At 33.8% G+C, this 13,337-nt stretch overlaps 1 protein-coding gene across 1 annotated transcript in view; it reads right to left on the bottom strand.

Moving 5' to 3' along the window:
• The window catches only part of Spock3 (SPARC (osteonectin), cwcv and kazal like domains proteoglycan 3), a 248,324-nt gene that overhangs the window by 57,641 nt on the left and 177,346 nt on the right, over window positions 1–13,337 (bottom strand). The window contains exon 6 of the mRNA XM_070016519.1: window positions 1,461–1,575. Coding sequence (XP_069872620.1) covers window positions 1,461–1,575 — 115 coding nt within the window. The remainder of the gene's footprint in view (window positions 1–1,460; window positions 1,576–13,337) is intronic.

Below are 13,337 nucleotides of genomic sequence, written 5' to 3'. Positions count from 1 at the left end.
TTGGAAATTATGTTTGTAAGAACATATTCATTAGAGCGCAGACCAGCAACAAAATCCTTTGCTTGGATCTTGAATACTCCCCTCATAGTTAGAAGGACTGGGTCTCTATTTTCTGGCATGTTAGGGAGGTGATAGAAGCTTTAGGAAGTGTAATCTAGAGGAAGAAAGTTTGATCTCTGGAATCATACCCTCAAAGAAAATATTGGGGTCCTGTCGCTTCCTGTGTTTTCTTCCTGGTATCTGTGAGTCCAGCAGTTTCCATCACATGCCATCAACAGGCCCCAAACAGTAAGTTGACATGAACAATGGGTGATATCTTAAGCTATGAGCCTTTAAAAACTCTTCCTCTGTACAAATACATTATCACCTATACATGGTCACAACTGCAAAAAGCTATATAGCACAACATGTTCAAAATGTTTAGTTTATATTAAGTAATTTTCATAGAAACTACATAATTTATATCCATTAGTCACATTTTTCAGGGGGAAAAAGGCAAAAATCAATTCTCTACCTTTAATTACAGGGATCAGATAATTATAAAGTATATGACAAATGTTAGTGAAAGTGTTATATAAAATAACTTTTAGCTAAAAGTAGCATACATTCCCTAGAAGTCTGTAGGATGAGCAACCAGAAAATTAGCAACTATGAGAATTTCAAAGCTTATAAACAAAATATATATAAAATATGAAAATAATATCATGTAGATAGACTACAGTAGGTAATCTAAAAAAAGGTAATATTATGCCCTGTAACACATAGCATGTTATACTTACTCTATTATCAAATAAAATAGTGTGGACTTTAAAAAAATTATCCCAAATAATTTCACATACAAACTTTACATATCTTTTCATTTAAAACAGTAAGAGCTGGGTGCAGGTTGCTCCTATCTGTAATCCTAGCTACTCAGGAAGCTGGATCTGAGGACTGAGGTTAGAAGCCAGCCTGGACAGCAAACTCTGTGAGACTCTAATTTCCATAGAGACCAAAAAGGCAGCCTCAACTGGTAGACCGCTAGCTTTGAGCCCAAAGCTCAGGGATAGAATCAGCCCCTAAATCAAGCTCCAGGACCAGCCCAAAACACAACGGCAACCTCAACAAAAACACCTCATACCAAAAACCAGTTATAATATCAGCTCCGATCAATGTATTCTTTGACTAGCTATTTCCTTGATCAAATCAAACAAGAGTTCAAAAACATACACAAGGCACAATGATCATTGATATATTGCATAAGTTAAGTAAACAGTAAAGAATGGTTTTCTGTAGGCTTCCATTTTGTTTGGAAATTTTCTAAGATGGCAAAAAAATTATTTGCTATAGTAACTAAAGTTAAAAAGAGAAGAGTTCTCACAATATCATTACTGCAGTATATGTATAAGAACACGTTTTGTTGCAAAACAATTGAGGAGTCTGGAGAAGTAGACAAGTATGAATGAGTTTCCGCTACTTACCTCTCTTAACATTTCTGCTTGCGCTGGTGGACTTATCTGAGGGACATGGGCACCGTCCTTCACATTTCACAGAAATCTGTTTTCCTAAGACACATGCCTGGTATTCTAGTTTGCACTGTATAAAAAGGGAAAATATATTAATTCAAGTACATTGAGTTATATCAGTAGAAAGTCAAGGAATATAGACAAATAAAAATAAGCTGCCATGCATGGAACTTGGAATTCTAGCAGAAAGTGTATCTCCAATGTTAAGGTTAAAAATTTGTACACTAGTGTATTATTGATTGTTCCACGGTTAAAACAGGAAGATGGTAACTTTGGGTGCAATTTTGGTGAGGTATCACTAAGGAATCCAGTAGTCTCAAAAGTGGCCCATGATTTTTGTCAGCTCAGCTGTGTGAACCAAATATGCTAGTATGAAATCGAAAAACAGTTATCAGAGTTTGGCGGTAGCCCTCTTGAGCTCCATTTAAAACATTGCTTACTAATTATTTGAGTATATCTTATCTCTCTTACTGAAATCTAAGTTTTGGTCCCAGAGAATTTGTCCTTTAGTGTTTAGCTAGGGACTTAAACATCACTCAATGATCTATCACACATTAGGCTAATGATTACCAAATACATATGTATGAATTAACATCTTTATGAAATGCTTCTACATTTACTTATAATTCCTGTAAATACACCAAAATATACCCAAAGCCAAAATATGCTGAAAGAGTAAATTTATGTACTTATATAAAATATATAACCCTTAACTGACTTCATACTTATGATACACTAAGCATACATAATTTCCTTTTACACATACATACATAAAGAACATACATTGTGTTTTCTTCTTCATGTGCAAATGTTTTTGAACTTACTTCTTTCTAGGCCTCACCTTGGAACAGCTGTGCAGGCATGATATGATATTGTATCACAAAACTGTTTCCACAAACCTAAAGATTATTTTACTTATTTTAAGAAAAAAAATCATGATTCACTTCAGTGCTTAAAAGTAGCCAACATAGTAATGATGGAGGGAGTGACAATATTACCTTTATGACTCTATTGCATGTGCTATGGAAAAGAGAAAGGAATAGTAGAGAACAAAAAGACTGATTCCTTAATTCAGATCTTGTGATGCTATTTTCTAAATGTGGCATTTTTGGGATAGCTTCTCAATGTTTGCATCTCATATTTCCTGCACAAAAATTGGACTAAAAGTAACTCATTTCCAGAAAAGTCTAAGAGTCAACCAGGTAATTTTTCTCAGCATACTAGTTACCATGAACAAAATAATAAATATTCATAAAAATGAGATAGAATTAAAACTATCAACAGTATTATGAAATATGAATTATTATTTATTATTTAGTTTAGTTTTACTTGACTGATTTTCCTTGCAAATATTTTTCTTTGCAAAAAACTGAGTGTCTTTATTTCTTTCTTAAGATGATCTTGTACAACTGTAGTTTTTACATGATTTTAAAAATGTTCATCCTATACTATACTTTAATCAGCAGTGATTATTTTCCTACTCTAAAAGAAATAGATCTTGCTAATTCTGAAGTAATATGATTTCTTTAGTGGCTACTGTCATAATTTAGTCAGGATAAATCATTTAAAAACTAAATAGGGTAGACTTTCTGGCTCCAACTGATGAATGCACCAGTGACTAATTTAATTTCACTTCAACTGATATCAAGAAACACTGAATACACCCAATGGCTAATCAGATTATTCACATCTCTACAGCATTTTCGTTTGCCTTGTCAAATAACTTTTTAATGGAGGAGAAAGATGCTTAAATTGTCTTTCAATAAATGATTAAAATTACTATGTACTTTGAATGTGCATTCGGTATTATGGTGGCACTTTTAGACATTCATTTCAAAGGTAATTCCACGTTTTGATAACCGAAACTGATTTTTGTCTTGTAAACCATAATAAACTTTAAATGCAATTAAAAATTACCAATATCAAATCAAAAAGTGAAACCAAAAGTTAAGCATATGAGTGTTTACTGAAAGCTAGAGGAATTATATAAAACGTTGCAACTTTTAATATTTTTATTGTAATGTCCCTTAAGTTGATTTCCCTACCTTGAAACTGGTCATATCTAGGCATTCTAAAACAGTGAGACCAAAGGAGAATATCCTTAGGAGAGGAACACAAAGGCACAATATCTACACGCCTCTGATCATATAAAATAATATTCATTGGGGCTGGGAAGGTGGCTCAGTGGTGGAGCGCTTGCCTTGCATGCCTGAGGCCCTGGGTTTGATTCCTCAGTACCACATAAGCAAAAAAGAAAAAAGCCGGAAGTGGTGCTGTGGCTCAAGTGGTAGAGCGCTAGCGTTGAGCTGAAGAGCTGAGGGACAGCGCCCAGGCCCAGAGTTCAGGCCTCACAACCGTACCCCCCCCAAAAAATAATATTCATTGAAATGAACTTCAGGAAATGGAAACAAGAGGTATTTACTTTGTTGGAAAAAATCTGGTCTGCCTGTGACTTATCAAGAGCAATTTTAACCCATAAGTCAATATTAACTATAGCTAACAATTGATTTTACATTTGAAATTACTGTGGCTCTCTTCAAAGATGTTCTCTGTCATACCCATTTGTATTTCAGCATTGAATTTTTTCACATAATAAATGAATGGACTAATAAATGAACTAACAAAAATACAAAATAATTATTTCCTATTATAAACATGTATTTTCTAGATAAAAGCTGATGACTTTTTTATTGTTAGATACTAGGAAAATAATAAGGATGCATTATATATGTATATATATATATATGAAATTTTAGGTCTTTTCATAATATTTCACTTCTTAGTAATATTTCTGCAGCATATTTACCACTCAAATTTGATGCTATCTCCAAGATTTTTTTATGGCTATAGTTTTGCAATGAGATACATTATATATGATTCTATCAGATGCTTTTTTCTCTCTGCTTTTCTGTAATGACAAACAAAATCAAAGTCTAGCAAACATACGCTATGTATAAAATCATATGAATTTAGAGCTCTGTAATCAAAATAATCCACTTAGTTTTACTTCGGTATGGATTGCTTTGGAGGAAAGAAATCTTTATGAAGAATTCTACTTAAATTATATTTTTTAAAAAAACATGAAAATGTCTGGAAATTTTTTAGCTATATCATCTGATTGCATTTCTAATTAATACTGTTCAATTTACTTAATTATCACAAAGCTGAAATATTTATCAAGGTGTAAGTGAATTAAAATATCACATAAAGGGCATGCTCATTAGTCGATAATTGCCAAAAATGCAAATGATGTACAGAAAGACATGATTAATGCATTCCTGATTAAGATGCTTATGTTATGATTTACTGTGAAAAGCAAGGCTGAAGAAGATTTTTAACACGTCACAGACATATATTTTATGATCACTTGTTCAACAACAGGATCAAAGAGAAGAAAATCGGGTCTTACTGTCTGAGAAATCTGCAATGTACAGAGACCTTAACTGTAAGAATGAGTAAACACGGGGGGAAATCTATTCACATCTTTTCTCAAGTTGATGTCATCAGCATACCCATGGAAGAAGGTTCAGGCCAGCAGACCTCAGCTGGAAATGATCTATCTCCTTCCCTCTAGTACATCTGGAGATATTCTTGTTACTGCTAGGGACAGTAGTGGAGGGATTGCTGCTGGTGTCTACTAAGTATATGCCTGAAAAGCAGAAGACAGCAACACCCTATCACACACACACACACACACACACACACAAACACACACACACACACACACACACACACACACACACACACGCAGAGCAAAAACAAAAAATTATTTGGACACAAAGGTCTATAGTGCCAATTTATAAAATTTGTGTTCTTTTCATTTAAAATGGAAAGATTATATTATCTGAGAAATAAGTGTTAATGTGAATATATGAGTGAATGATACACATTCTGCTAGTTTTTAATACACAGCAACAGAGAGATAGGCACAAATGTAGCTCTATCCTTCATTGTCCTACAAAAAAATGGATTATGCTTACATTCTGTGAAATGACTGATTTTTTCAGATACAAAGGTAACTTTGTACTTAATGGTAAAAATTCTAAAGGGTTTCCTTCTAAATTGAGACTAAAGGCAAGAAGGTACATTGCACACTGGAAGCCCTAACAAGGAAAATAAGTAAAAGCATAAAAATATTCCAAAAGGATGAAGTGAGATAAATCTGTCCACATTCAGAGAGGATGACTCTGTACATGGGCAATTCTGAGAGAGCTATAAAATGCTACTAGAAATAATGAAGGAATTTAGCAAAGTGGCAGTGTATACAGTGGATGTAGAAATGTAACCCCACACCATAATAGCAACAAATCATTAAAAGTAAAATTAAAATTAAAATAACACTATAACATTTGCTCAACAATACATTTAATAATAGGGACTTCTAAATAACATTTTAAATGAAATCAACTAAACGAAGAGACATATAATATATGTGCACTTGAAAATTCTGTGTTGCTAGGATATCTGAATTCTTCCGTCTCACCTATAAATTCAACAAAATCTAAGTCATAATACTAGCAGTGGGTGAGGGCGTTTTTGTTTTTGTTTTTTGGTGGAAACGGTAAACTGATTATAAATTCATAGTTAATTGCAAACAGTAACACCTAAAATAATATTGAAAAGGCAAGAGCCTCTAAAATTGAATGTTAATGTAAACATATAACAAATTAGGTGGAAGTACAAGCCTAAGGAAAGAAAAATAGTTCCTTGGAATATAAATAAAGAGAAATAATCAGCATTTTTAAGGCACTTCATTTTTAACAAAAGTACCAAACCTACCGAATGGGAGAAAGTGCCACAAGTAAAGCTACAACTGTCAAGCTATTACTTATTTCAGCCAAATTTCACCTACTACCTTTAAGTTACTCAGAAATCACATACAACAGGCCTTGAGCTGGGAATGTGGCTTGGTGGTAGAATGGCTAGCATGTATGTGGGTTCGATTAATAAGAACCATATAAACAAAAGAAATACAATTAATTAAAAATGTTTAAAAAAGAAAAGAATTCACATATAACAGGACTTAAGTTAAAATATTAAAACTTCTAGGAGAAAGCAGAAAAGTCTTTTTATGCAGGAAGCAATATAATCATAGAGAACTGATGAATGGAACTTCGTTACCACGCCAAAAAAAATCTAAAAGCATAATTTTGAAAATTGTTCTAACATCACAGGCTTTAAGCTAGAAAAAAAAACACTATTTGATTAAAGGGAGATATATTGCAATCATCCGCAGCAATTCAAATAAATGTGCTTGCCTTGATAATTGTGTATATCTGCTTCAAATTCACATTAAAAAATGGAAAAGCAATTTAGAACATGAACTTTGGAATTAGCTGAGTGACTATGGCAAACTTTCTTTACTTTTTTGTGCATTGAGGTTCTCAAGCCTAAAAATAAAGCAAATTAATCTATCTACATGAGTTAGAGTATCTGTCAGACAAATAAGCTATAGATATATAGAATAAATGTATACTATATATAATCTATGAATGTTAATGCAGTAAAAAATTCATGAATTATCAGTATCTGATCAAAAGAGAAGTAATTATAAATAGTAGATAGAAATGATATGCACCTATGACTTTGCTCCATTATGATATTACTTCAGCAATTTCTAGAGTTAACCACTAGTACCAAGTTTAAAGAAGTATATATTGGATATTAGGAAAAACCTTCAGAAATTAGTGGCTGAACAGTGTTGGTCAAAGTAGAGTGACTGAGTTCAAATTATTCTGGAGTAACGCAGATATGATTATCACCTGAAAGTCACTACTCAAAGTCACCATGGTCATTGCTTTAGGCTAAAGCCAGTCACGGTTTTATACATAAATTCAGAAAACATTAAAGAATTTGTAACACTGTTGAATGGTTCATATCTATCTAAGGGAAAGATTTAGAATAGTCCCTGTGTTGGATATATTTTACATTGATGGTAAATGTTATAAATCTGGTTTGAGGGAAAGATGGGAACAGAGCCCTGGGTTTTTGTTGTTGTTGTTGTTGGTGGTGGTGGTGATGGTCATGGGACCTGAACTCTGGGCCTGGGCACTGTCCCTGAGCTCTTCAGCTCAAGGCTAGTGCACTACCACTTCAGCCACAGCGCCACTTCTGGCTTTTTCTGATTATGTGGTGCTGAGGAATCAAACCCAAGGCCTCATACATGCGAGGCAAGCACTCTACCACTGAGCCACCTTCCCAGCCCACAGAGCCCTGTTTTAATGTGCAGTAGAGTTGGCAGAAAAATGTTTTTTTTTCTTAAAAGAGGATGAAAATAATTTATATTTATATATCTTAGAGTGTGGAAATTTGTTTGAAAAGGAGATTGTCCAACTCTACCTTTTTTCTAAGAAATTATGTGAAATAGTGAAAAAAATTAATAAAACTTCATAAACCCTGTAACATCATTGATGTTTCATAAATGATTAGTTTAATATAGTCATTTATGCCTAGTTAAGAAGTCTATAATCTAAAAATCTATCTGTCTATGTATCTATCATCATCATCATTACCATCTATCATCTCTCTCTTCATCCATTCATGCCCATCCACCCATGCAACCTTCCATTCATCCATTTGTCCATCTATTCCAACGTTAGTGACAAATGTGTCCCAAACTCACTGAATTCAATGTAAATCACTTCAATGTTTTTAACCAGACAAGAAAATAAAGCTTTGTCTCCATTAAGTTTAAATGAAAATATTTTATAAGGTATAGTCTTAAAGAAGGAAGAACATGTACTAACATTATGAATAAAAATAAAAGAGCTCTATTCCTTTAATACAATGTGCTCATAACATCCACAAGACATCATCCAAAGATAGCCACAATTCTAAAGCCTATTAGACTTTCTAGTGGGATATACATCATGTTAGAATATAAAGCACAGAAAGGAAGTTAAGTTTCTTTAACCCAAGAAAGTTAAGGAAAAGTGATGTAATCAATGAAATGGAAAAAAAGCAAAGTATTTCATTGTCTCCATAATGTGATCTGGAAATATTCATAATTGAAAAGATAGAAGGATTCTTTGACTATTTAAAAATAGAAGCAATTAACTTATACAATAACCTTGTCACAGAAGTAGCACATCATTTTTACATTTAATTTTATTTCCTTATGTCTTTTTTTCCTTTCTGAATGAGAAAAACCATTCATGGCCACACACCCTCATTTCCTTTCCTCTTTAAATATGCTGATAATAAAATAGTATGTTACAAAACACTAAATTGTTCCAAACCAGAATATCTAATACTTGTAAATTATTATTATTAGGAGGATAATATAAATCTAGGATTGAAGGAAAAAGTAATTGGAATTTAAGTAAAACTCTATTCACTATAATTCATGTATTGCTTCTAATTTAAAAAATTGATTTAAAAAATCAGTTTCACCTTACTTGATAAGGATATTTAAACCAAATGTGTAATATACAGACAAGAGCCGGGTGTTGGTGGCTTAGGCCTGTTATCCTAGCTACTCAGGAGGCTGAGATCTGAGGATCACAAGCTGGGCAGAAAAGGACCTGAGGCTCTTATCCCCAATAAACTACTCAAAAAAATCCAGAATTGGCGGTATGGTTCAAGTGGTAAAGCACTAGTCTTCAGAACAAAGAGGCTCAGGAACAGCTCCCAGGCCTTGAGTTCAACCCCAGGACCATCAAAAACAGTTCAAAAGTGCCTTCTGTGGGAAAAATTAAAATGTCTCAGATAATGCAGATAAAGTACAGAGGTTTCTAGCTACATAAATAATATGTTGTGAAATAATATGACTACTCGAGAGTTAGTGTTTTTAAAGGTAAATTCAGTATGCACTTCTAGCTGACTTGCGAGTGTCGTTTAGCTATACATTCTGATAAAATGGCACATTTAGGAAGTCACATTTTCCCACTAACTGTGCAACTTATTTGTGATTTAAAATATGCCCACGGTAGCTAAGCCTGGGGAACATTGAAGCCAAACCATTGCGAAGAAATGACAGCTTTTTTTCAGAGTTAGAGCTCTTCTCAAATATGGAGATTCATCCCAGGGAACATGACATCCTATCAGATGTGCTAGAAGAACTGTCATATTCCACTTAAACCTGGGATTTCAAAATGAAATTCAGTCATAACACTTCCTTTAATACTATGTCCTTTATTAAGAGCTTATCTAAGTATGAAAATGTGTGTGGGTTACGGTCTGGACCAATTTGCTACACCTGAGCCAAAAGTCAGATAAAATAAGTCATAGGGCCTTTCAATAGGAATGATGCACAACAATTTCACATTGTTGTTCTTCAAGTGAAAATTATCCTAACTCAGACATAACATAGTGACGAAGAATGACAGGATTAAATGACAGAATTAAGTTAGATACAACATATCACACATATAATTAGGCATCAGAAGCCTACTATCTACTTATAAATGGTAAGTTTATTTTTTACAGTTACTATAAATAGTGACATATTAATTAACATCTCAATCATGGGAAAAATGAGAGTAAAACATAATCGTGGTATGTTGAAGTTCATATATATTAAAAAATAAATTCAACACTTCTTTAATGGAACGCTATTGGTTAAGGACATGTACATGTGCTTATGAACTCAGAGGCAATACTATGAATGAATTAAATAGTGATTCTTATCTACAGGTACAAATGAAAATTGTCTAAGCAGCTTTAAATTTTCTATGTGCAGAGGCTCATCTGAAACCAATTTAACCAGAATCTCTGTAGCCAGTGCTGGGAACTCATATGTACAGTGGATATGCTTTTACTTTGCTTCTACCACACACGCACACACACACACACACACACACACACACACACACACACACACACACACACACACACACACACAATTTTAAAAGCAATGCTCATTTATAGGAAATTCACATGGCATAGAGTAGAAAAGACTTTAAAATCAACTCTGCTGGTCCGCAGGGAATTTATATTATGGATGTCCTGCTCCGTTCGAAAACATTAGTATTATTTAATTGATTTGTGCTCACAGAAAATGTAATGTACAATTTATGTAAAGTGACAAATGCATCCAAAGCCGACACAAAGGCTATGCTTTGGGCCAATTCCTGGCTGTTACTGAAGCTTGACAAAGGCAATCAAAACAGACCATGCCTAAGGGGAAGAAATAAAGGTCTTCATTTTTGTGTCAATTTCAAGAATGATTACCTCTCAAATAAACTTAAACAGAATTTTATTTTTCTATTTTTCTGACATTTCTAAACTTAAAAGAGTTCTAAAATGGGTAGCTCTTTTTATTTTATTTTATTTATTTTTTTATTTATTTATTTTTTGCTGATCCTGGGGCTTGAACTCAGGGCACTGTCCCTGAGCCTCTTTGTGCTCAAGTGTTCTACCACTTAAGCTACAGCACCACTTCTGATTTTCTGGTGGTTAATTGGAGGTAAGAGTCTTAGAGACTTTGCTGCTGGGGTTGGCTTTGAACCATGATTCTCGGGGCTCAGCTTCCTGAGTAGCTAGGATTACCAGCATGAGCCCTGGCCTTTTCTGAGTGGTTTATTGTACCTAAATCCCACAGACTTTTCTGCCTGTGCTGGCTTTGAACAGTGCCCCTCAGATCTTAGCCTCCTGAGGAGTGAGGATTACAGGCATGAGCCACCAGGGCCTGGCTGGGTAGTTCTTTAAAAAGAAAAATTAAGTAGACTTCTAAAAAATGAATCATTTTTCTTAACTGAATAAAACAAAGACAATACGATAAAAATAATTTTAATGAAAATCACAAATGTTCCAATGTTTTTGAGATATAAGTATTTTATAGATTCTCATGTGTTTATTTGTGTTTCTCTGTATTCATGTTTTTGAGGACTTATAAATACTAACAAGTTTCAAAATCTGAACTTCAATGAAATAATTATTTAAACTTGGTCACTTTATTCAACACAATAAATAGTTTAAGATTATATCCTTGCTACATTTTAGTAATATATTCTTTTAAATAACATTTCCCATACCATATCTCAGCATTTGAATCTACCATTCTTTGAAATAACACACTCCATTTAATTTGTTTTCATTGGACTATAATTAACTGAGCTGACAATTATATTCAAATACCGGGTTGGGATTCAGTTAATAAACTATGAATGCAAAAGGCCTGAAAATCAGGATTGAGATTCTATCCAAAAGTTGTTCAAACTACTTTATCATAGTTCTCAAAGTGTATTGACAAAGCCACATGAATCAAGAGATTTCTGGAAATTTCTCTGACCTAGTTTCATCCTCTGATATGTGATTGCTAGGAAAACAATAAAACAGTACTTTCATGAAGGCCCTCCTTTTATGATTTTTGGTCTTGATCTAGTATCTAAATAGTCCAAGACAATACTTTGTCTCATAGAAATAAAAATGTTAAAGCCTTTACTTTGAATTTTAATCACAATAAAATTTCAGAATGTGTTGGTAAAGGCAGGTTAGCCTAAGTTATTAATGGAAATAAGCAGTCAATTTAGTCTTATTGTTTCATACATTAGAGTCTTACTTTGATCAGAGAAAAACCTTAAGATTAGAGTGGTTGGTCCAAGGTAGAAAATTAATTCACAGAATTCTACTGTATAGAAACAACGGTGGTGATTTGAGGTTGCTAAAGATCCATGTGGATTTTGAACCATACTCCTTGATATATATTATAAAATAGATAAAATGATTATTGAAGATTACACTAATACCAATAAAAATTAAAATCATAATTCACAAGTAGATTCATTTTCCTGACCATGTTAATGAGACCATGTGATGTGTGAGATTAGGCTCACAGAGTGTACCCAGCACAAAGAAAATGGAAAATCTCAAGGAATCAGAAATATACCTGAATTAATGTAGTCATAATAAATAGACATGTCAAAAGGGTACTTCACATATTTTATACTTCTCAAAGAATCAAACAAAGCCTCCAAGGTAGTGTCAAAACTGCAGAACTCACAACGCCAGCGAGGCAGGGAAACAAGCCCTAACAGAAGGCCTGGGACAAGGAATGGAGGGACTGCCATTACGAAAACGCACTGAATCTTCACTTGGGTCTGGGCATCTGGTAACTAAAATCAGCACAAATGCTTGGCTTCTCTACTTTCATATGGCATCTTACTTCTTGACCAACTTAAACTTTGTGTCAGTTTTCTTTACATCTCTGTATCTAGATATAAATCCTAAAATAGCAATCCTTTCTCTTTAAAGCTGAAGACAGCAAGAGAAGAGTAATCAAGACGTCTTTATGCTCTGCAGAAACGGCTCAAACCACTGAGCGTTCAGTGTTCTTTATGTCCTGTTCCAGTTTGATGGTCTCATGTCCTACACCTAAAGAAACCAATCCCATCTTTCTGTTCCTCCTCTGTCATTCTCTCCTGTGGTCATCTTGGATGCAGGACTGACAGGTGTGACTGCTAAATTCTTACCATAAGAGTCGAAACCACTACCAGGAAGCAGCTTTTCTGTCACTGACAAGATGTTTCACAGTCCTCATATGTCAACAAGCAACTTGAACAGAGGGAAGAAGACTGACTATGAATTCACAGCCTCATTTTTAAGCTCTGTTAACACCCTGAAACAAGTCTGAGAAAATCCTGTCTTTATCCCAAGGTCCAGCCCACTAGGGTTAGACCAAACAATTTCATATTTAACTATGATGAATTTTTTAACCAATATGGGACAACAAATAGAAAGACAGAAGTAGGTGGAAATAAGATCAGAGCACTAAGAGAGGACATGAAATCTTGGCTTTGATGTTAACTAGGCATGTGAAGTTTATCATATTGTTATAACTTTCCAGGCCTTATAATACCCATTTATTTAAAAGAAAAAAAAACATAAAGGTTT

This window comes from Dipodomys merriami, unplaced genomic scaffold (assembly GCF_024711535.1).
Source record: "Dipodomys merriami isolate MVZ:Mamm:240054 unplaced genomic scaffold, mDipMer1.0.p SCAF_12, whole genome shotgun sequence".
Lineage (NCBI taxonomy): Eukaryota > Metazoa > Chordata > Mammalia > Rodentia > Heteromyidae > Dipodomys > Dipodomys merriami.
The sequence above is the reverse complement of the archived record's forward strand: the minus strand, read 5'-3'. Positions and strand labels throughout refer to the sequence as shown.